The 24952-nt window shown below is 35.8% G+C and overlaps 1 protein-coding gene across 6 annotated transcripts in view; it reads right to left on the reverse strand.

Moving 5' to 3' along the window:
- LOC117414514 (anoctamin-4) overlaps nucleotides 1–24952 on the reverse strand; it is an 83310-nt gene that overhangs the window by 5669 nt on the left and 52689 nt on the right. For 4 of the 6 annotated variants that reach the window (XM_059027021.1, XM_059027020.1, XM_034024291.3 and 1 more), the window contains 17 exons: nucleotides 19614–19720; nucleotides 17749–17804; nucleotides 17357–17478; nucleotides 16743–16877; nucleotides 15775–15871; nucleotides 13812–13872; nucleotides 9237–9319; nucleotides 8115–8255; nucleotides 6534–6698; nucleotides 6249–6285; nucleotides 5661–5772; nucleotides 5319–5376; nucleotides 3997–4094; nucleotides 3293–3435; nucleotides 893–1045; nucleotides 537–684; nucleotides 328–429 (listed from right to left, as the gene is read on the reverse strand). In XM_059027021.1, coding sequence (XP_058883004.1) covers nucleotides 328–429; nucleotides 537–684; nucleotides 893–1045; nucleotides 3293–3435; nucleotides 3997–4094; nucleotides 5319–5376; nucleotides 5661–5772; nucleotides 6249–6285; nucleotides 6534–6698; nucleotides 8115–8255; nucleotides 9237–9319; nucleotides 13812–13872; nucleotides 15775–15871; nucleotides 16743–16877; nucleotides 17357–17478; nucleotides 17749–17804; nucleotides 19614–19720 — 1818 coding nt within the window. The remainder of the gene's footprint in view (nucleotides 1–327; nucleotides 430–536; nucleotides 685–892; nucleotides 1046–3292; nucleotides 3436–3996; nucleotides 4095–5318; nucleotides 5377–5660; nucleotides 5773–6248; nucleotides 6286–6533; nucleotides 6699–8114; nucleotides 8256–9236; nucleotides 9320–13811; nucleotides 13873–15774; nucleotides 15872–16742; nucleotides 16878–17356; nucleotides 17479–17748; nucleotides 17805–19613; nucleotides 19721–24952) is intronic. The other 2 variants (XM_059027024.1, XM_059027022.1) reach the window with 2 other exon arrangements.

Genomic DNA, 24952 nt, shown 5'->3' on the forward strand with positions numbered 1-24952 from the left:
ACTTTACTTCTGCAGCATATGGAATAGAATCTCATGATGCATGTACAGTTTAAAAGACTTTAATATGGCGTATGATTGCCTCCACCACAGTACATCCCCTTTGCTGGGGATTATTTACCTTTAAAATAACCTTAATGTGATAACCTGGTTATATAGTATATATAGGTACTTGCCTTTATTGCATGACCAAATTCAGCACTTAAAGAGCTCAAAAATAAAATGAGTGAATTAATACAAATATTTGCAATTTAAAAAAGTTTTTTTTTTCTTTTGCAAAACAAATTGTTTGTTATGATATCCTGTATAGATCCATTTTTTTTCCCCTACCTGCAGTATTTTATTGATCCATCTGTTTTAGGCTCGGAACGGTTTTCAAAATCTGACACTTGGAACACTGACAAGCTGGCATTTACATATCCCACCATGCACCTGGACAGCATGAAATAAAAATGGAACAGCAGAGGGTTAGAAAAGCATGTTGATTCTCAATTGTACAGTGTTTCAATGATGGAATGATGGATGTAACACACACTCACTTTTCTCCAGCTTGCCCTTGCCCCGCACAGGGCCCATACTTGTATGCATAGACAAGTCGGGGGATGAAGTCTGAAGTCACTGCTATTACAAATGCGTTTGTGATAACAGAGAGGATTCCAATGCCTTCCAGAATCCCATACCAGATACCTAAAGAAGAAATACACCACGTTAACCAGTTCAATACAACTAAAAATAACATCATGTTAAAAAGATAAGTGCGAAAGTTTTTGCCGCAGTCATATATACCTATGGTAATTCATATATACAGACAAAACGTATTATTGTTAGATTGTACTGCTATTATCAATAAAAATGTTTGTTTTCTACCAAGAATTAAGAAAAGACAATCATTTACCTATGTCTTTGGCTCTTGAGGCTAAGGGTCTTCTCCACTGCGTAACAAATTTATAAGCATCAAGTCGGATTTCAATGATGTTGTTCAATAAGGCTAAGAGTGGTGCCAGAGGAAAAGCTGCTACAAATATGGTTGTGAAGCCAAACTGCAGAACTAAGACAGGTACAAATCCACAGTTAACACGAACAAGAAACCAAACAAAAAAAGAAACAAAAACAAGGTTATATAAATAAATGCATTCTATTAGCAAAAAGCATTTCCTTTGAAGCATTTAATAAGATGGAGTGGTTTGCCCATGCACCTGGAGTTGGCAGGTTTGTCTAAAGATTGTACTGTATCCAGGAGACTGTATACTCTCCTCAATACCTGTGACCCCCGAGAGCTCAGGTTTGAATCAATATGTTGTTACGTGTTCAAAAAGGGGGTCAACCACATAAAGATGTGATGTGTGCCAAGGAGACAAGTTTAAAATGAGCTGCAGACAGACACGTATTCTACTATACCATTTGGTTTAGAAATCACAGGAACTTTTAGGTTTTAAATCAGCAACCAGATGGAAGGGGCTGAAACAGCCCAAATAGATCAATTAAACATATTTGAAAAATGAAGTAAAAAATTTGTATAAGGGTGCTTCCTTCCTTAAAAGAAAGACCAGTTTCCACCTGCATGCACTATCATTTACATTTCTACTCATGTAAAATGTTTTGCTTCTTGAACAATATTTTCTCCACTTTTCTAGACCATAAAAACAATGGAATTCAAGCACTTGAAGTTGTCTTGGCAATACATGATTAGGCTGATTAGAACAACCACCAAGTTTACTCCTGTTGGGATCTAATTGAATGAAAGACCTTTTATTAAAAAAAAAACAAAAAAAAAAACACAAGAAATAAAACCAGCTGCCATTTTTATCCAAATATCAAAGATGCCAAAAAAAAACATGTCTATTAGTTCTGTTATTACCGTACAGCCATTTTGTTTCTTGTAACACTGTCATTTCTATCCACAGTCCCAATTGAGCCTCCTCAGAACTAAAGTGGACCATCCCACATTTTCAACATTTTGAGAAACTAATCCAGCAGGCTTCTATCACATAAAATGATGGGTATAAAGTCTAAAGCTGGTCTGGTTTTACTCTTGTGCTTAGTATCTTCATAGTGGCGTTTTAAGCAGCACTGTACTTCTGTAAAAGCATAAAGGACATATTTTGTCACAGTAAGCCATCAGATTCAGTTTTAGATAGACATGACTCTCATGTACACTCACTCACCCTTTCCTTGATGCATGTATGCATACTCATCGCTTGTTGTAACACACGCGTTCCCAAATACTGGCACTGCTGGCGTTCATAGAACACAACACCAGCCATCAATACTAAAGTTGGCAGAGTTTTGCAAACCACAGCAAAACAGCCCATTTTGTTTCTGGTATTTACTCTAGTTCTCTAAGCTGAAGATGTAACATTTTAAATTAAGGGAAACCTCTCTGAGATAGCTCCTGTGGAACAAATATATCTCAGCATTGCCTACTATACCACAATGGTATGTATTTATTTATTTATTTTTTTTGGGATGGTCCACTCCGGTTTTAAAAGGCTCAATCCTCCAGCTTTCACTCAGGTTCCTACCTTCTTGGAAGTGTTTGGCCACCCCAGCCAATCACAATTAAATTGTGACATTTTTGATGTCCAGGTTATGCCCATGACAAACAGAAAAGTATACAAAATGTTGATCACTATTTGCCATATTTAGTTTCAGATTTTGCATGCCATTATAAAATGAAGGGTTATTTTCAGAAAAAAAGGAACACCTTATTTTAGATTATTTCTGTTTCTTGTTTTGTAACAGTGTGTTTCTCTTTTCAGAAAAAAAAAATGTGCAAAAAACACTTTGGAGTCTTTAATGTAAACTCATTCATACCCCACCTTATAAAATAGGTACATTATGTTTGTAATGAGATTTGGGTTAAACAAAAACAATTATACTAGCCTGGCTGATTGTTTAATGACACTGTTAAGCTTTCTGTAAATTCAAGTACCTGTACCATGTTTTATTAAGACTGAATAAGCCATATGGCGTATTTTCAAAATATCCAATTATGAAAACAATTTCCACATTTGGAATAAGCTTATCTGTCAGACAACATTGTAAAGCTGTCAGCTAGTGGAATTCGTGAACAGCAGGCAATGACTATAGAGTTTAAAGTGATGGGTTCTATAGAAACAGTCCAGGATAAGCCTGTATACTTGTATCAAATTAATATAATAGCACATTGCTATTGCTCCAGAAGAATATATCTCTATATCTAAAGAGACAAAAACAAAGCCACACATATCAATTATTAATAGAGATTTATCAATAACATAAATAAGCAAGAGGATTCTGAAAAAAATGCACATACTCATCTCTAAATATTCATCAAACAGTCCATAATCATTCATTGGCTGGAGGTTGAAGTCTTTTTCCCACTGTGGGAAGCTTGCCTTTGCTTCATGGCCATGTTCTTGGCGTAACCTCCTCCGCGTCCACCAGTTCTGAATCAACCTTTGGGTTGAAAACAAACAATGGGCTCAAACATAGCAACCTATGGTAAGTATTGCCATATCAAAGGGCAGCAGCTTTGCAATGACTTATTACACACCTTGGGATATTTGTACTGTATACAGTACCAACAATTAAATCCTATAACCTTTGTCACAAATGTATTCTGATGAGAGTAAGGTCTATTACAGTTACTATACAGAGCAGTTTGAATACCTATATAACACCTAGGCCCAATGTGTTTGTACATTTTAAGATTGACATTTTTACTGCATGTGCTGTCATCCATATTATTGTTTAACAGTTCATTATCAATGTGCAACAAAGGGAACACAGTAACTTGAGGTGCTGTTACACAATTCTAGCTCACATGCTTCTGACGAACCAACAGTAAACCTGAGAATGTTACACAATAAATAAACAAATACGTATGTAAATACTTAAATAAAACCTAAATAAATAGGATTTATTTCAGATATGTTAAAGTTGGTGTTGATTTAAGCTGCCGGTTATCCAGCTTTGTATCTTTATCCTTTTCTGGAATACTGCGCCACATCTACTTACGGGTAGCCGAGCTCCATGAAATTATTCCATGTCTGTTTGAGTACCATTATGATTCCCATCTGCATACAGAGGTCGATAAGGCATCCACTTGGGTGACACTGATGTGGGGATATAATATCAGCAGTAAGACAAGAGGCATTACAACTATCCGTTCATTGTATTTCTGTCTGTTTATTTATTCAGAACATTTTGATATGCGTTTATAACCAGCAAGGACCACAGATTGAATTGTTCATAATGTAGAAACAGCATAGAATAAATAAATGTAGACAATTTTAGCTCAACTGATTCACAGAACAAATAATATCATATACTGTGATTGTTTTACATTTTTATACTGTAATAGTGGTTTTCCATACATAAACAGAACTTAGCATATAATATGAAAAGTACACACGAGGGTGCTGAAGATTTGGTGTTTTGAAACAGAATGGTCAATGCAAGTTGTGTTGCATTCATTCTTCTTTGTACCAGTGGGTGGTTTGTATGAACATTTCATTTTATCATTGTTATGTATCATTGAACATTTTGGATACAGATGCTCTACTACACTATTGTTACTGAACGTGTATTATTATTATTATTATTATTATTAATATTATTATTATTATTATTATTATTATTATTATTATTATTATTATTACTATTATTATTATTATTATTATTAGTAGTAGTTGTAGTAGTCGTAGTAGTAGTATTAGTAGTAGTACACTAGTTTAGACTAGCTAGGAAGATGTGAATGTATTTGATCAATGCATATGTATGTCTTTTTTTCTTTTTGAAGGTTAATTCCACACCTGAAGTACTGGCAGCTGTACATTCTGATGTTTGTTTGTTTTGTTTTTTTCAATCTACTTTGCAGGTACAACACAAAAGGGCACAGGGCCAAAATGCTTTGTGTTCGATCTACCACAGGGAGATTGTAAAGTAGTCTTAGTTCTTACTAAAGATATTGGCATCATACTGTCACATTATGCAAAGTGTTTATGTCACTGTGATGTATTGGTTTATTTTTCACAACACTCTCCAGAAAGCATTAACATGTTCTTCTGGTCAAGTCAGTCTGCCAATGTGTGTGATCTTTTTCTGGGTTCAAAATCTTGAGTACCAATAATGTTGAATCATGGTTCAACAAAATAGATTTTACCATGCCTCAGGATTTTCCTCCAACAATTCTGTAATGGTTACTTACTGTTTCGCTTGCATTGTTTGAGATTAATTCAAGTTGCATCCATTCCATTAACATTACAGGTGGATCTTTTTTTTTGCCACCATGATAGTGAGCCCAAATTACTAAAGAATTCAGCTGTGATTCTACTCACCTCTTCTAGTTTCCATTTGTTTATGAGCCTCAGGTAGGCACCAGGGCGCCCTGTGAATCTGACAAGAAATACATGTGGCTGATCACATCATTGGGCACACAACACCTAGATCGTAACATCTAGCCAACATCTTAATTTCTTTTGGTTAAATGTACTAAATCAATTACACAATAAAATAATTGAGCCAATAACAATTTGGAGAAATATATATATTTCAAGTAAACCAGTTTCAACAAAAGACTCTCACTCTGTCATTTCCATGCTGTAAAGTGTGTCTTTGTTATTCAGGCTGCCTTGAAGGCAGTTGCGAGTACTCAGCTCAGTATACATCACTGTCCTTACCTTCCTAAGAAGAAGGCAATATAAAACGTAGAGCTGTTCAGATTGACAAACTGAAACAGAAACATTTTCAATGTAAAGCTGTTCTCCCACTCAGACTCTGTACGAGGCTGTTCTGTGGAGAATACAATATTAAACATGACATTGAAAACCCTGCTTAAAAGAACCATATACACGTGTGATATCATCTTTCAGTTCGTGCCTAGAACACTATCAGCTTCTAGCAAAACATTTTAAATTATTACAAACATTGTGACAAGAGATGGAGGTACCACTGTCCTACTATTTTCTTAGAAACAACACTTTTATCATGATGATCCTTCCATACATATTGTATTATGAATCATCTAAAATGTGTTGTATCCAGGGTAATGGATTCAAACATAAAATCTATTTTAATAAATCAATAGAACAATTTCCATATTGTAACTTGTGCAATTATGGAACAAATCACCTGACAGAATCCAGAAGAGTCAGCATTGACATCTGAGTTGTGCTAAAATAATCCTTCAGACATAGTTGAACACAGACTGAAAGGCTCAGCTTAATTATCATGATCTAGTCTAAAAGTAAGAACATACAGAAGCTTACCTAAATTTGTAAGTATGAGGGCAACTTTTTCGTATAACTGTAAAGAATAAAATTAAGTTCATTAAGCATGCATACAATATACAGTACAGATATTAACAGTGAACAAGAGACCTGTAGAAAGTAAATGGATGATAAAATACAATTATTTCAACGTGTCATACTACAGACATATTACAATTTCCTACAACGTTTTATCACTTCAGTTTAAAGGTTTTAAAAAAACACATGGGAAACTTGTATCACTTGGATGGTCAGGCTTCTTTTACAATGTTTTTCCACACTTACCACATTCAGTAGCATGATAATACAGAAGTTGATGCAGACTGCTGTTCCTGTAGTTGCAACCTGAGAGTTTTTCCTGATTAAAGCCCATTCAAAGGCAGCAAAAGTGCTCACAGTCACCACACGGTAGATAACAATGCCGAAAACAGCAGCAATCACCACTAAGATCTGCAAAATTGAAGTCAGAGAACAGCTTATTTGCTTTTTAACTCGTAACAGCAGCTTGCACAAGAAAAAAAAATCACATGTTAGAATTGAAGGCATTACCGCAAGAACCTTACAAGTACAATTATTTGAAGAAAAAACACCATTTGTGACAGGCTGTGATTTGACACAATAAATACTGATAAAAGCGACATAATACCTTGTTACATGACACTTCTGCTATACTCAATGTAAGCCTCTGTCTTGCAAGATTTATAAAACTATGTGACATGCACTTGTACTGATGGTTTGAATTGTGTTTTCCTCTGTAGTTGGAAGATCTGTAAATCTTAGTATAATCTCTATACTTTTGGTGTCTGTTTCGTCTCTCAAGTCTTGTTTCACCACCAGTAAAGGTACTTGCTAAAAATAGTTTTTGGTTTTGTTTGACCGCTTTGAAATCTGGTTGAATAAACAGTATTTTACTATGACAAAGGCTTTGGTTCCAGTTCAATGGGAAAGGGCATTTTAGAGAAAACATGATTTGATTAAGATACCATTGATAGAGGAGGGGCAGTGATTATCATAAAATGAATTATCTTCAGTTCAAAGTTAATTCAATTGAGCCTTTGCCTCATCCCAATATTATTTTGATGGTTATTTAATAAATATGATTCGTTTTCAAAGGTTCAACAAGAGAATACAATTTATTAAGCTGTATAAAACATTACAAAAGGTTCGATTGCACATCTTCTGTCACTGTCTATTACAGACTGATTATATATTTCCCAAGCTGTCATAAATTAGAACATTTTTATACTGCATTTTAGAATATACAGTATTAGTAAATAAATATTTTTTTTTACTCTCCAATATAATATACTGTAGGTGTGTTTAACAGCCTATAGTATGAAATGTAACAACAGCTGGTTTGTTAATGAGTCCAACTAAAAAACACTTTAAGAGGTTTACTGGACAAATCCAGAGAAACACGATTCTAAGATGAATTTAATGGTTTATTTAGCCTCTTTGTTCTTAGTACCTTGGAATTCCCAATTCCCTGAAAACTAGATAAAATCTTTTATCAAATATTCTTAACAGAATTTTAAAATTGTGTTGAACTCCTATGATAAGTAAACTGATTTTCTTAAGTGCAATAAAGTACTTCCTTTTATTTTACAGATATTTCCTCTTTGAATGCTGATCAGTGTAGATTTGTATGCCTTCCTTATTTTATTCCCATTCTCTCACACTTGACTGTGCTTTACCATGCAGCTGCAATGCTTAATTTGGCTATTTCTATGCTTACTACATGTATTTACCATGCATTTCTAGTGGTATACTGCACTGCAGTAGAATTTTGAAAATTCAGTCCTGTCCTTGGACAGATTTTGAATGCAAATTTCAACTCAGATTTGCCACAATGCTACTGTGACTAACCATAAAGAATATCCCAGATGCTGACACGATCAGCCGGCTGCATTTGTCTGTAAAAGCTTGATAAGGCTCTGGCTTCCCAGATATGGGATTCACTCTCTCCTTCTTTGAGTATTTGGCTTCAAACTGTGGGCGGATCTCTTCCTGCAGAGGAGATATACACTACACGGTTTAGTTTGACCACCAGACACCACAGATTTCAACAGGAAGGAGAATCATTTAATTTAAATGCACATTAACAAGGCTTGGATTGACTGATACAAATGTTTCACATTAAACATACTTGGATGAAGAGAATTACACTCTGCAGATTAATTACGATGACTTATATTTACTTGTATTGGATTTAGTGGGGAATACAATGACACATAACATGCAGTGAATGAAAAATAAATAAATGAGAATTGTTTTGTAGGGATCCATTTTTAGATACAGCTTAATATGAGGCCAGTTTTCTCCCTGGTTTCGTGAGTACCATATTCGCATAATTCCATAAGTACAAATCTGAAATAAACATTCCATACTGTAAGTGATACAATATTGAATATGGTAGCAACAATTACAGGAAAAGCAATGTAAATAAGAGTGATCAACTATGATGCAACTACTGTATAGTAGTTTGTCTGTGTTATGGGGCTGTAGACAGCATTTTGGTTGTCGATGGCTTACATTTTCATAACAGCCAGATCATAACTCATGTATTATAAAAGCTCAAAGTATACTGAATATGACCTGTTTATGGACAAGGTGGAGTGCTTTAACAGTGTGCAAAGGAAGAAGGTTTAAAATAGGCTCTCTGTGTAGACTTGTTCAAGAGCCTTATTTACAGTATAGCCAGGGCAGCAACTGTTAACCTAGATTATCTACATGTGGGAAATGTATAAAGCAGAGGTCTGTCAGAGTACTGTCAGTGTACCTTGCATGGTATAAGGATGAGATGTTGAATAATGCAGTCATATCAGCAATGCTAATGGAGATGTTCAGGCAACTGCAGACAAATTGGAAACAGGGGAAAAGTACTAGCAGTGAATACAGTGGAGAACATCATGCATTTCAGCAGATAAGAAGGATCCATGCCACACAGGATGATTGACATCCACAAAGCAGTTTGTCAACACCACAAACCTCTTCCTCCTCCCAGTCAATCAAGTCCCAGTCATAGGCAATCACTGCTCGCCTCCTTTTCCAGAACTCCAAGAAGACTGTCGCTGGAAGAATACCATATGAATTCCATTAGCAACAGGAATACAGCATGGTAGGATAAGTGGGTATGATAATGGGGAACTAGCCAAACATAAAATATGTAGCTCTGATTAGGACAGGTAAATATGTACAGATAGACATATACTGTAAACTGAACAAATAGTTAAATGGACGTGTTTTAAAACATTACATTCATAAGGTTCTGTTTCACAATTCCAATGTCACCTAACTACTGGAACCAATTAACAGATCAGAGGGACTGAAGATCAACAGACCACATCAGCTCCTGCTGTCAAGCGAATCTCCTCTTTTCACCCACCGAACCTAAGCAACAGATGTCCCCAAGGGTCCAGCCTGGGATTTCTCTGCATGGACTCATCGGCCGCCGTTATATTAATACTATCCCCAAAACTAACTACCTATCCCTCGGGCAGTTCACCCAACCCATTAAAACCAATCCAATGATTATTTATTTCTACAATCACAACACTCGTATTTACAATAAACAATCACAGGAGCCCCCTCCTTATGTGCATGGCCCCAGCCCTGCTACAATCAGTAAATCAGTGTAATCAGAGTCTGAAGCTGGCCCACCCTAAAAGCATCCTCACAGAAATTTTTTTAATAGATGTTTATTTGAAAAAAAAGAAAATGAACTCTCTGAAAGTGTAAGTGTGAAAACAGTGAGGTAAACTGAACAATAGACTGTAAATTGTACCATTTATAGTAAACGTAATGTGCCCTATGTATTGTAATATAAAAAAATAAATACAATTATGGGTATGAACAGGTTCAAGAGAGAACAGAAAAAGTGTTTCCTAAGAGGATTACACGGTACTATAAGGGGAAGATGCAGTAAAGTGAAGCGATAAAGGAAAAATCGTAGAAATGGAGCACCATTGCGTTTTGGGCCTAATGACCTTTTTCCTCTTTATATTTTTTTGTATGTTTTTATATTAATATTAATGTCTTTTGACAGCCCACAGTGTGATTTGTAATAGGCAATGGTAAGAAAATGTTCCTCTAGCTTCTAAGCTGTTGACATGATAGAGTGCTGTAGAGTTCAGTTTGCTTAGGCTGAAAGTTCCTGCTGCTGGGTTTTTTTTTAATGGAAAGTGAGTGTACTTATCCTGCCTGCAGCAATGCCACTTGCTGGCTTGCAATGGATATGCTAAATAATAGAAATTCAAAGGAAAGCTTTGCAAACCCTGCCTTTCACAGCCTCCCTATGGAATCCAGCAGAGGAATGTTATGCAACACTGTATTATTATTAATAATAATAATAATAATAATAATAATAATAATAATAATAATAATAATAATAATAATAATAATAATAACCTTTATTTATATATACACAGACAGTTAAAAACAGAGCAGTATAATTTAAAAAATACAGTACAAATTTAAATAAAATACAAATACAAATAAGCTTAAAAAGTGGAAATTAAAAGGCTAAGTTATAAAGATGTGTCTTGAGCCTGGACTTAATTTCCAGGGAGGGAGCACTTTTAACCTTCTCAGGCAGGGAGTTCCAGAGTCGAGGGGCTTGAACACAAAAGGCTGCTGCTCCCTTCCTCTTTAGCCTCACCCTTGGAACACAGAGAAGGGCACAACTAGCAGACCTCAATACCCGTTGAGACTCATAGGGAGTCAACATCTCTGTCAAATAATCTGGAGCCATCCCATTTAGAGCTTTATATGTTAACATTCAAATCTTAAAATCAATCCTGTATTTTACTGGGAGCCAGTGCAGAGATGCCAGCACAGGAGTAATGTGGGCTGTCTTTTTTGTTTTAGTTAAAACTCTAGCAGCTGCATTCTGCACAAGCTGCAACCAAGACATAGCGTGGCTACTGAGTCCGACAAAGAGGGAATTACAATAATCTAATATAGAGGAAATAAAAGCATGGACTCATTTTTCAGCATCAGCAAACAAGATAAAATATCTGATTTTAACAATATTTCTAAGATGGTAAAAAGATAATTTTGTAATTTTTTTAATGTGTGACTCTTAGTTCAGAATAAGACACCCAGATTTCTCACTTCAGATTTTAGATGGGGAGTCAGGTCATCCAATTTGACTCCTAGCAACTCAGTTTGTTTCTGAGAACCAACTACTAAGACCTCAGTCTTGTCGGAATTTAACTGTAAGAAATTTTGGGACTTCCAGATTTTGATATCAGAAATGCAGTCCAATAGTACAGGTATATTGGAAGTGTCACCAGGTTTCACAGAGATGTACAATTGTGTATCATCAGCATAGCAGTGGATGCTAACATCATGTTTACGAATAACCTTACCCAGGGGTAACATATATAGAGAAAACAAAACAGGACCAAGGACAGAACCCTGTGGAACACCACAGGTTATATTTGCCAATTGAGATGAAAACTCTCCCATTGAAACAAAGCATTGTCAATTTGACAGATAGGATCGAAACCACATTAAAACATTTCTTTCAAGTCCCACCCATCTTTGAAGATGATCTAAAAGAATGTCATGATCCACAGTGTCAAAAGCAGCACTGAGATCTAACAAAACCAAGATGGAGATAGCGTTTGAATCTGCATTTATCAACTGGTCATTCGTTACTTTTAATAAGACAGTTTCTGTGCTATGGTAAGAACGGAAACTTTTCAAAAATTTTGTTAGAAATCAGGTGTCGTTTAATTGTTTTAGCACTATTTTTTTCAATGAACTTTACAAGAAAAGGCAGATTGGAAATAGGTCTAAAAGTATTCAGCACTGAGCTGTCTAAGTTAGGTTTCTTAAGCAAAGGTTTTATTACAGCAGTTTTAAATTGAACTGGCACTATTCCTGTTTCAAGAGAACTATTTATTATTGCAAGAATATCACTGCACAAGTAATTGAAAACATCCTTAAGTAGAGATTCAACTTTATAATAAAACATTATTACATAACTTGCATAAAATTAAAAAAAAAATGCAAAAAATAATTTCATACTTTGACAAAAGTATTTAGGCACCAATACATTAGTTTTTGTGTGCCCATCCTTTGCTTTCTTTACAGCTTGCAGTCTTTATTTGTATTTTGAAACCACTTCTTGGCATCTTTTTGGAGATATTTTTGTCCATTCTTCAACACACACAGCTTTGAGTTCTGCAATTGACTTAGGTTTCCTTTTTGCAACAGCAGCCTTCAAGTCAATCCACAACATCTCAATGGGATTCAAGTCTGGGGACCTTAGATGGCCAATCCATAACTGTAATCTTCCTTTTTTTCAGAAATTCTTTTTTAGATTTTGCAGAATGCTTAGGTGATTATCCTGCTGGAATACAGACTTCCGTCCAATAAGCCTTCTAGCACTAGGTAACAAATGAGATTGCAAAAGTTCTTGATATTTTGCAGCATTCATGGATCCTTCTACAATACAAAGGTCACTAGTGTCAGTTCTTGTGACAAATCTTATGCAGCAATCCAAAGATTTTGCCAGGCTGCTCGAATGATTCTTCTTCCAGATTTTGCAGAAATCTTTCTTGGTCTTCCACACCTGGAGTTAGTTGCAGTAGTTCCTGTTCTCCTGTGTCTGTCAATAATAGCCCACACAGTGCTTTTTGGTAAACCAAGTCTTTCTGCTATTTTTCTTGTAGCTTCTCCTATTTCGTTGAGTGGTATCACTGCCATTTTGAGATCATTGCTGTACCATTTTTGTTGCTTTTTTAATCACAAATTTCCAATTTATTTTTCAGCTCTTGATGACTATTTATTTGTTTATTCTATAATTATTCATCAAACAGATTAAAAGTGTGAAGAACTAACTGAAAGGCTGAGAATCTGGAACTAAGTCACACTTTCAAGTAGTCTTCCATTTTTGAGTAAAATTGACAATTCACTGAAAGGAAATCAAAGACTGCTACAAAGGGTTTAACCCAGACTGCTGGAGTAAAGTGGGTCCCAAAATGGCACTTCCTGAAACTAGAAAAAAGGGTCTAATGTGCTGATTTTAAAGAACAAGAACACATTGCTAATAATCTGCAATAGTGTATACGTTTATACAGTCATAGTTTAGTTTATGGATCCTATAAGTGATTATAAACAATCTATAAACATGTTATTAATTATGCTATTAACAATTACAGAATATGCTTACAAATAAGACTATTATTATACACTTCTGCCATTGTTTTTTTTGTATGTCTGTCTGTCTTCAGATTTGTTTGTCTTTCTATTCCTGTCTGTCTGTCTTATATGTCTGTCTCACCAACTGTAATAAAGTTAGTATACACCTTTACCATTGTTTTTTTTCTGATATTGTTTATAACCAATTATAACCACTTATAACGGATCCCTAAACTAAAGTGTTACTGTTTATACTTTGTTGGTCTATTAAATAAAAAAAGTACCAAAATGTTTTCCAGCTAAAATAACAAGAATGTTTAATTGTGCCACGTTTGGACCCGATACAATACAAGAATTACATATGCTGCTTAAGTTACTAATAACAGGGTGTTATTGTTCTCAATGCTGACTTACCCCATACTGCCATGAAAACAGCAAAAAAGACAGTTGCTCCGTTGTCAAAAAGATGTGTAACCTGCAAAAACGATTGGAGTTAGAAATCAAATCCTTCACATAACAAATACAGTAAAACAAACAGAAGTTTGTCATATACGATGTGCAGGGCTGTCCATGTGCTGAAGATCTGGAGCCTGCTATATTTTTGTCTCTGAATAGAAGTTTTATTCAATGTTGTTTGTAAACTACGATGTCTTTTTATTGAATTTAATTTACTGATTCCTGCTGTGGCTTTTTGTGTGTGAGCAAAAACTGACAAAGCTTGGAAAATGAAGAATGGGAAACCTCAGATGAATGACATATTTATTTATGATTCATTTAAGCAATAGAATCCTGATTAGAAGGCGTTAGCATTTGGTAGTTGACCGCGTTGGGAAAGTAAGAAGGTAAGGTCCTTTGTTTACCTTTTCAATGTTTTGCTTTCCTTCCAATTTCACTTTTTAAAACCTAGATATTCTATGTGAATGTTCCGTGTTTATCTACCTTGTGCCCTGCATTAGATCATCCTAATTGGTGCATTAAAGTTATGATGTTTCTAATCTGAAGTCTGTGTGCTCATTTATTATAAACAGCACACTAGTTTGGAAGCACTCCAAGCATTGGTATTAAGAATGTGTCTGTAATCTTATGCACACTGTATTTAATTTAGGGTCATGTGACAACCCCAGAGAACATCATAATGTTGCTGTGGGATCGAAACGCAAACACAAAAATAAAAGCTGATACAAAATTAGAAACCTCAGGGAAATCAGTTTTCAGACTAGAAGTTGTGGGTGTGGTAATAAAGTGCCAGTTTGCCACGGGCTGTGTGAATGATCCAGTGTGCTGATTAAGTCAGAGGACTGAAACTTTGGATATTAGATACAATTCCATAAGAGGGCATTTCATTTTTCCATGTCCCCTTAATAAGTTGTGTTGAAAATTCTCTTTCATTAAGGTTATGCAATATGACAGTTAATGTTGTTTAACAATAAATGGGAAATAGGAAACATGTGCAATTATAATTTTACATTAAAAATTGTAATGCACTGGTCAAAAACTAGATGCATTGAGTTTCATGTAAATATATCCCAGTGTATAACAAAACTTACTTTTACAAGAAGCTGTGTAGGTAACATACGTAAGAGACTACATAACATTGAATGTGTACGTGGCATTATGGTGACTGCAACCTTAATAATAGCAAAATGTGTCCATGCTTATTCTGCAGGAATAACCACTGAGCTCTGCATCACTGGCAGGCTATCGCCTACACTCCACCCACAGCAAGTGACTGAACACTGCAGGAATTTCAAGAACACCCGTGGGGAGCGTAGCAGGGGTTACAGACCTGCCTTCAATTAATAAAGAAGAAAACAGCAAGACTGGTGATTTAATCCTGAAATAACCTGCTGTTATAACACTGGGTTCTGAATTTAGTTTTGCAGCACTAACACTACAAAATTCCACCGGAATAAGCACATTTATAAAAGAAAAAAGAGTGGTAAAATATGAAAGTAATAATAGGGGGCTGTAGTGATTGTGAGGTTTCTCAATAATAAATAAATACATGTGAGGAGTTCACCAAGAGCATTCACCTACATCTGTAAATGGTAAATCTGCACTGTACTTTTGTATGTGTGCTATACCATGGTTTTTACAAAGCTTTATTAAGCAGACTGAAATATGTAAGACAGCTCAAATTAAAATTCACACATAAGATATTTTCTCAATGCACCCCAGAGTAAACAACTGTAATTAAATCAGTGTAAACCTACAGACTCAAATAACACCCTTCATTGCAAAAATGTTTTTTGCTCAATTATCACAAATTGTCCTTACAATATTTGACAGTAAAGGCATGTATTGCCCTTTCCATTGATCACATGAAAAAATAAGTACATTAAAGAAAACATGTTATAAGTTACATGCAGTGCAGTACCTTGGCATAGACACAGCTGTCTGACAATTTCATGTAGGGACAGTACTTATCACACAAAGGACACATTATAATATCGCTTGCTTGGCAGACTTCTTTACTGGAAGAACAAATACATTAATTACAGTTTATTATAAAGCAGAAAAGAACATTGTTAAATTAATAATAACTCTGAACATTTGGAAGAATGTACAGTAGACATTTTTACAGAATCCTGTGCATCTATTAACTCTTTAAGATGTTCACTGTCACCATAGCCCTACATTACCAGTTCTTACATGGTCATATTTGATAGAAATATGTAGCTTCATTACAAGGATGAACCACTTTACTTAGATACAATAATTACCTGAGGTGTGCTCATACTTGCCTTTAATAATTATTTATCGGCAGGTATTTAATAAATCCATTCATTAATGTGTTGCTTTTTTAAAAAAAAAATAAACACTGTCCTTCCCTCACCTTTACAACCAAGTACCACTCAATGACAATTAACTTCTACATTGCATTGAGTGTTTTAAAAGCCGATTAGAAATGGAATTTTACCTCATTCGGGGCACTGACATTTTACTGTCGTACCGTAAATTGATGTTAATTGTAATGTAAGGCCTTGGTATGGCAGTACAGCAGTAAAAATGTCAGCGCACCAGATGAGAGGAAAATGTGCATCCCATCAGCTTTTAAAACAATTGTAAAGGTGAGGGAAGGGCAGCTTTTCTTGTTTTGAAATCAACACATTCATGAATGGATTTATTTAATGCCTACTACCTGTCGATAAATACTTCTTAAAGACAATTACAAGTACGGGTATAAGTAACACCCCTAGCACTTACAGAGCATACTGTATGTTTCAGTTCTTCTCAGCAATAAGGGACTTCTTAGAACCTCAGTGGTTATATAACATGGTGACACACAGTATAACCACCCTTCTATGCAGTCAGCCTGATTCTGCCCTAATCCATTCATGTTACCTGACTTGACAGTAATCCAGGGTGAAGACTCCATACAGAAATACTAGCAGTCCCACAAAGGCAGCTGGAAAGAGCATGCCAGTGTACCAGCCTAGCCAAGCAAAGTACAGACCGATCTTCTCACCAAAATATCGCCTGCGTTGAAGAACAACATATAATCAACGTATGTACAGGCTCTACATTTATACAGTGACTAGATAATACTAATATGTATTATCTAATAATAATGTTATAACAGGTCTACAGATAAGCAATATACTTTGTAATGCTGGTAACATAGTAAACAATAACATCCACCTCTCCTATTTCCTTCCACCCACACCTGTTAGATGGCGTGGACTGATAAAGGTCTTTCCATGGGGGTCTTGCTTACAAGCAAATCTAACTGACAAAGAAACGGTGCAAAATAAGTCTTTGCTGCATAACAAGGACTGTGTGTGGCGGACAACCAGTGTGAAAAACCTTCACGTGCTGAAGGATGGCAGCACAGATAACAACATCTGCCAAGGAAAACTGTGGTCACGAGAGACTAGGCCAATGTACTGGAAGGAAAATAATAAATAAATAGATGGCCAACATCCATTTAGGGCTGTCCAAATTACTGGAGAGTTTACCGTACAAGATCCAGGGGTTGGTATTTATACCAGACTCCCCACCAGGCCCAGCACTCGTACAGCAGGTGTCTGTGGTTGTCTGCTCCATGGGTCCTTATTGAGTTCTTACTCCTGTAACTTCCCTGGAAAAGAGCATAGAGTCTTAAAGATCTTTTATCATACTTTAATCTATTTTTACTTAGGTTAAATACATTATTTACTGTTAGGATTAGAGTATAATGGCAAAAATATACTTTGAGAAAAAAAAGCAGAGGGTATTGGCAATAAATGTTAAAAAATAAATGAAAAAGAAAGTACTTGCAGTCAATGAAGCTGAGACTTCCCAGCAAGGGAATATGTAGACGCAGGAGTACCTGATAATTAACCCATAATAAATAATAAGAATACATTACCTCATGAAGGGGAAAGGCTGCTTCATAGGAATTATTGCTCAGCAGACGGTTAAGTCCTAGGGTGGCAATAATAAAGATGTTTACTGATTTTTGTTTATACAAGAATTAAAGGTCAACAAAACTACCTCCATTGTTCAGTGTTGTGGCAGGGTGTGTGCTAAAGTTAAACAGGCGACTTTACAAACATTAACCATGGACAATATAATATGTTTGATCCCTGTTTTTGTCAATTGTAAAATAACAACTGTGTGAGCTATCCTTTCACCCTTTGTACTGACAATTCAATCCACAATAACAGATGCTTTGAGAGTTACTTGTTCATTTATTTTCTGTTTATTAAACTGGCTCAAAAATACCAAAATAAACTGGAGGACAAGATTGCTGCACAGTACATATAAACAAAATACATTGAGGATTGAAGTCGTTATTCCAATTAAAAGCACCTTCTAAAATGCAGGACACTTACTTCCATTACTCATGTTTCTTTACTGCTAAAAACTTTAGTGCTGTTGAGAGACTTGGTAATGATTTCAGTGCTGCTTACATTATGAGAATTGGACAAATGTTGTTTGGGTGAGAGTCTGATGATTCTTTGGCTCACAGGGTTTGTTTACTGGTAAAGGCCTGTCTTTCACTCGTGGGACACATGACTGATGCAAGCAGGGGTTTGTTTAATGGATGATGGAGTAAGAGCTGGAGGGTATTTACAAACATAGGGATGATCAACTAAGCGGTACAGTATATTTAGCTTCCATTGCAAACCTAGGGTGAATGTCAAGCCATTTAACCTTACTGTATATCAGCTTAAAAGAGTAAGTAGTGGGGTTCTGAAAAATAGAGTTGTACATCCCCATGTGTTGCTACACCTGCTCAAATAATATACCTGTAATTTTTCTTTTCATTGTTAACATCTTGACAACTTTTTACACTTTCAAATTTAAAGTCTGTTTTAAAGCTCTTTTCAAAATGTTCTCTATAGTGTAATAGCATAAGAATTATTGCCTACATTGTCAAACAGGTAACACAGCAATAATGATCCATGATGTGGTATGGAACAGAAAAGCCAGAGCACTTGCTATGTTTTTTTTTTTAACCATTCTTCCTCCAGTAATTTAGAGGACAGATCTCAAAACCCAGTGCACTAGAGCAGACATTTTGGAAAGAGCTTTGAAAAAGACTTTAAAGTTATTAGTGTAAAAAGTTATTAGGATGTTTTACAATGAAAAGAAAAATGACAGGTACGTTACTTAAACAGCTGTAACACACGTGGGGACGTATAACGCTATATTTTTCAGAACCCTGCTACTTATTCTTTAAAGATGTGCCAAAAATAAATAAATAAATAAATAAATAACTGCAACTATGGGCTGCTAACTGCTGACCTAAGGATAGTGGATTCAAAGTATCAGTGGCTTAAAAAAGGATTTAACAAAGTGCGTTTGGTGGAATACCTTGGGTGTGGAGAAGAATCCCAAATTCTCTATCCCATTGCCAATTATTTTGACAAGCAATTGTGCATTTTTGAATGTCACACTAGTAAATTAGCATTTATTTTTCACATAGGATTTTTGTAGAGCTGTTCCTCATTACGATGTTTATGATGTTAGGGGTCTTAAGTTCAATTCAAGATAGAAAATAGCTTCATAGTAAGCTATGAATGATTCATGTTATGGTGTATATGCATTTCAGAATAAATATCAAATGAGTTACTATAACCTGTAAATAGAGATCTCCTCCAACTAGTAAAAACTTGTCACTTAAAAAAAAACTATGTTCCAGAACCCTTTAGAAGGTGCTTGTTAAGGTACAGTATACTGAGCATTTTTTCAGAAAACTTTACCCACTTTCATTAAACTGCTACTCACCAATTTTATTCTTGCCTTCTTCATATTTGATCCTCTGCAGAATATGATGTACAATTCGGCTTCTTGTGGCATTATTAAAGAAAGTATCTTTGTTGTGTATAATAAAGCTGTAACAAGATGGAAGTTTTGATTTCACTGACACGTGTATTAATGTCTTACGTCAAAAGCTTGGTTGTGGTGTTTTAAGCAAGAGTAGTGGATCCAATCGAATATTTTTATAAGTATATTTTTTATAATTTATACCATAGTTGAATGTAACTAATTAAAAATCTTCACAATGCCTTTGAGCTGGCAAAGCCTTATTTGGTTAATTTATTTATTTATTTATACCTGTACTTGTACAACTCTGATTGGGAAGGGGTGCCAGTGCTGCCCCTTTATAACCCTATAGTTAAGTTGTGTATTTTGTAAGAAGAAGCAGGTATTTGCTGTTTCTAACTTACACTGCAAAGTGTATGTAAAATGTGACAAATTGTAAGCTGTGCATATTTCAGTCAGATCTGTCTGGCAACATAGAAAACACATTGCCTCTTAAAGGGACTTGATTTTCTTCAAAATCGGAGGAGCTCAAGGCAATAAGAAAAAAAAAATCCAGAAATAAAATACTTGAGCATTGCTTGAATAGACCTAGCGTTCACAGATTTGCTCACACCTGCTAAATAATTCTGTAACACTTTAGTTCAGTGATCTGATATACATGATTATAAACAATCTATAAACATGTTATTAATTATGCTATTAATGATTATAGCATATGAATAGCTATAATAAGAGTGTTTCTACACACTTTTGTTATTTTTTTTTGCTGTTGTTTATAATCGCTTATAACGGATATAGTCTGTCTGTCTGTCTTTATATGTTTGTTTCACCAATTGTATGGGGTTGCTTTGCTTTTGCAATACAGTTATTATACACTTTTGCCATTGTTTTGTTTGTGCTATTGTTTATAACCACTTATAACAGATCCCTAAAATAAAATGTTACCAATAATTCCCTCCATGAAAGCCTCTGGCTGTTGCTATTTAACAAATACAGTATTGGAAAAGAAAGGAAAGTTGAGCTGTGGGACTTCCAAGGGAAGAATGAATCTGTCCAGAGAGGCTCTGAAAACAGAATTACTAACATGCATCACCCTGAGGGGCTCAAAAGCGATGCAATGAATCCGATGTATGAGAAACTGGGTTGTGGAGTGTGCCACAAAAACTTGACAACCCACCTCCACTGGGTAAACCTGGACACTCCATCCTCACTGTTCCGCTTCAGCAGCTGGTTGAGTGTATTGAAGCTTCTTCCTTTCATATGCCTCATCCACAGCATCCTACCATGGCACTGTTAACTCTACCACGTGAACAAGGCATGCTGATACAAACCACAAGACAATATCAGGTCGAGGGTTAGTGGTAGCAATCTCATGTGGGAAAATAAGCCATTGTCCAACATCTGCCAGTATTTTCCAGGCTCCAGCTTCCAGTTGTCCTAGACGAGTTTTGGTTTTAATACCTTTTCTTGGTGGTTGCTCCCCTGGATGGAGGAATGTTGTTCTTCATGTGTCATATATTGCTGGAATTGGTGGCAACCTGTTGGTCATGCTGCGCTTGTCTTCCAATGCTAAGGCCAAACATCGCAGCACCTGGTCATGACGCCAAGTAAACCGTCCTTGGCTAAGACTCACCTTATCATACATCATATGTTGACCTGATGAGGAAACTGATCCTGCTCTGTTCCATTGTCCATAGATCTTGCCAGCCGATCTTGTGTTGTTCCACTCTCCCATCTCGTCCATTCTCCCTGCTTGGCCTGAGAAACTGCCATTATGCACCTCCTCCTCTCCTCCTGTTTTTGCACCTCATTGATTACCAGCTTCCTCCGTTGAGCTGGGGCTGCTTTGTGCCATGTAGGAGGAGCTGAACCGAGACCAAGGCCTCCTCTTCCATACTGTACTTGCCCCATGATATCACTGATACAAAGGGCAGCCTTTTCATCTTCCACAGCTTCCTTTGTCGCCCACTTTCTTCTAGTTTTCAACACAGGTGCTGCCTCCCTCACATGTGTCATGTGACTCTACCATTGTCATTTCCAATCGAAACTTGGCGCACTTAAACTCCTCGGTTAGAGCTGAGACTGGCAGCTGCAGTATCCCTTTACCATACAGTCCCACTCTGCAGAGGCAGCATGGAACTCCTAACCATTTCCTGACGTATGAACTGATCAATGCTTCCAGCTTCTCTACTGTTGTCAAGGAAACCTCATACACAGTGAGTGGCCACAGAAGTCTGCAGTAGACCAAACTGAAAGGACCAGAGTTTAAGTTTGTCTGGTAAAGCGCTGCTGTCTATGCTCTTCAACCCTTGCACTGCTTGTTGTCTCACTTCTCCCACATGAACTGTGTCCTTTGGGTCCCCATCACACCATCTCCCAAGACTTTTCACAGGCTTCTCAGACACTGTTGGTATTGCCTCACTGTTTATGTAGAACCTCTTATCCACTACTTTACCTTAAATTATAGAGATGCTCCTTGACTCAGTGGGCTTGAATTGCATTCTTGCCCATTCAATGTTATTGATTAGTTTGCTCTACTTCTTTCCACTTAGGTGCACAGTTCTCCATTTGGTATTCTGGTGGATTGATAGGTGAGATGTCTGACATAGGAATCGACATAGGTTCCTGCCCTTTTGAATCTGTGTGCGTTTCCTCGAGATATATCTCCAGCTCAGACTTAGTTGCTTTTAGTAAACAGCACAAATAATAAAAAAATTGAAAAATTCAAACACAAGTTACTTCAATTTACAAAATTACTTGCACTTCAGTCATTTATTTTGAACAGTTTAACGTTGCTTCGTGTTGCTTTTTAAAAGACATTGCAGGATCCTATTAAAAGTAGTCATATGATGCATTTTTTGTTCTTTATATGGAATGACAATTCTACATAGGAAAGAAATAAGATAAATACCATACATTAAAATATATAGTTTGCCATTGAGGTAATGCTGAAAATAGTATGAGCATTTACAGCAATGTAATGTTCAGATGGCAAACTGAAGCTTTAATCAGTTCAGTGTGGTAGTGAGATTATTTCTGGTTGATCAATGATGCAGGATGAAATGCACACACAAAACACACAGAATACCTTTCATGACAAGATTTCATGCAATCATCTTGGTCTCAGGCAGGGTCCTACATAAAGCCTACTGGGCTGATGCCAAACCAAAGCAATCCAAACCAAACACACAGTTCAAAGCATGCTGTAAAGAATGAGAACATAAATAATATTCAGATTACAGTGCAGAAAATAAAGTGCTACATAAACAAAGTGAACAGCAAGCATGAGAACACCACAGCCAGGTTCACTGCTTTTTGGTTTCCTTCATCCAGAAGTGTAACTATGAACTATGTGGTATAGATTGAAAAAAAATGTTTTTTCACTGTTTCCTTTTGTTAATACTACTATTAAGCTTCTTAGCCCTATCCCTTTATTATTTTACCTTTAGCTGTTATGCACATTGTTTTACAGCAAGTACTGCTTCAAGACAAACCAAATCTATCAAATACATGGACAAAATAATCCAATTAGAAATTAAAGAAAATAATAGATGTATGCTTGCACTTCGATTTTGACAGGGAAAGAACATGTGATCTAAATAGACATCTGCAGCCAAAGACAGACTATGCTGAGTATTTTAAAAGCTTCATTCAATTTGTGATCTTATCCGGTATACATGACAGTGTTCAAAGTCAGACTTGGAAAAGTCTCAGTACCGAACACAGTCTTGGAATAATTGAAACCTACACTCTAGAGTTGGCACAGTAGCACTTCTCAACACAGCATCGTATCCACAGTACAAAAGGGCCAGGCCCCCTTCCAGCAGGCTGGATATTTGCCTTAAGTGCATTACCCTGTACCAACTTTCAACTGTGTCTTTTTCCTTTGAAATTTAATGTATCTAATTAATTCAGAAAAAAAAAACACAGGTATGTTTTTACTTTGGTTCAAGCATATTTGCTGTAGTTTGTATTATCAATTAGTCATTTTATTTCATTAAAGGTTACATCAAATTTCAATTTTAATTGTATTTATTTTTGCAACTTTCAGAAAACAACTTCTTTTGTTTCTTTTCCAGTCTACAGCTATCGCTAAAAGTTTTGCATCACCTAGAATTTTAGGATTGAGGCATAACTTTATAGTATGTCTCATGAGCTATATCAACAGAATTTAACATCATGTAATCAAAGAAACTACAAAATAATATCACAAATGTCTACTGGAAGCCATAATAGTAGTACAGTATTTCATGTTAGATTTTGAAATACCATATTTTTCAATTTATGTTAGTGTTTTGTTAAGTATATGGAAAACTACTAAGCGGTATGTAATTAAATATGTTAGCGTAACATTATTCAGCAGGTTTCATTCGACTTTATGATGCAAAATTAATTAATTATATATGGTGATGTAAAACTTTTGGCCATGGTCTGTCTTTTTATACTCATCACAGCATGTCTGTATAAAGAATAGGCTGCTTTAATTAAACAAAATATATTAGTTGATGCAGCCGGTTTGATCCCAGTCAAGCCTTGCTGGATAAAAGGTTCAATGATTGTGAAGACTGCAGTCATGGCCATAGATCTTTTAATCTCATCTCATTGACAGAATCCGTAAGGACAGTGTATCACACAACTGCCTGATATATCTATATTAAGTGAAGTAAGATCATTAAAAGATATATAATCTAATAATTTAAGCCTACAGCCTTTTATAGAATAATTTTAATACCACAAGGGAACAATTACTGGTATTTCATTATGACAACGCTTTTAGTAACACAATTGGGATTAGCAAAAAAAAAGGACATAAGACTCTGGAATTATGTCATTTTGTAAAATAAATATGAACAAAACAGGGGTTACTGTCCTGTGCACTCTAGAGAAACACACCTAGTCAGGGTGAGGTCTGAACATTGCCCAGGAGATTACATTTGAGTTTCTGAGTTGGAGCAAGAGGTTCATGCTGCATTATGACAGACTGGCCAACTTCAGACACTTCCAGAATCTTACTGTAGACTGCAGGAATTAGCTTTAAATTGACTTCCTCCTCACAATCAGTACTTCCCTGTGCTTTACCATACTAGCTTTACCATGTTTTCACGATGCTTGAATGCACTTTGCTATACTTTTACCATGAGTAAATGAGTCTCCTAGTAAGACATATGATCTATTGAGCACTTATTGTGGAACAATTTCTTATAAATAATACAAAGTTACAATTTTACAAGAGGAATAGCATATCCATGGGTATGTGGCAGCATGGCAGGGTGAAAGCCCTGCCGGTGCACAGGTATGTG

This window comes from Acipenser ruthenus, chromosome 7, assembly GCF_902713425.1.
Source record: "Acipenser ruthenus chromosome 7, fAciRut3.2 maternal haplotype, whole genome shotgun sequence".
Lineage (NCBI taxonomy): Eukaryota > Metazoa > Chordata > Actinopteri > Acipenseriformes > Acipenseridae > Acipenser > Acipenser ruthenus.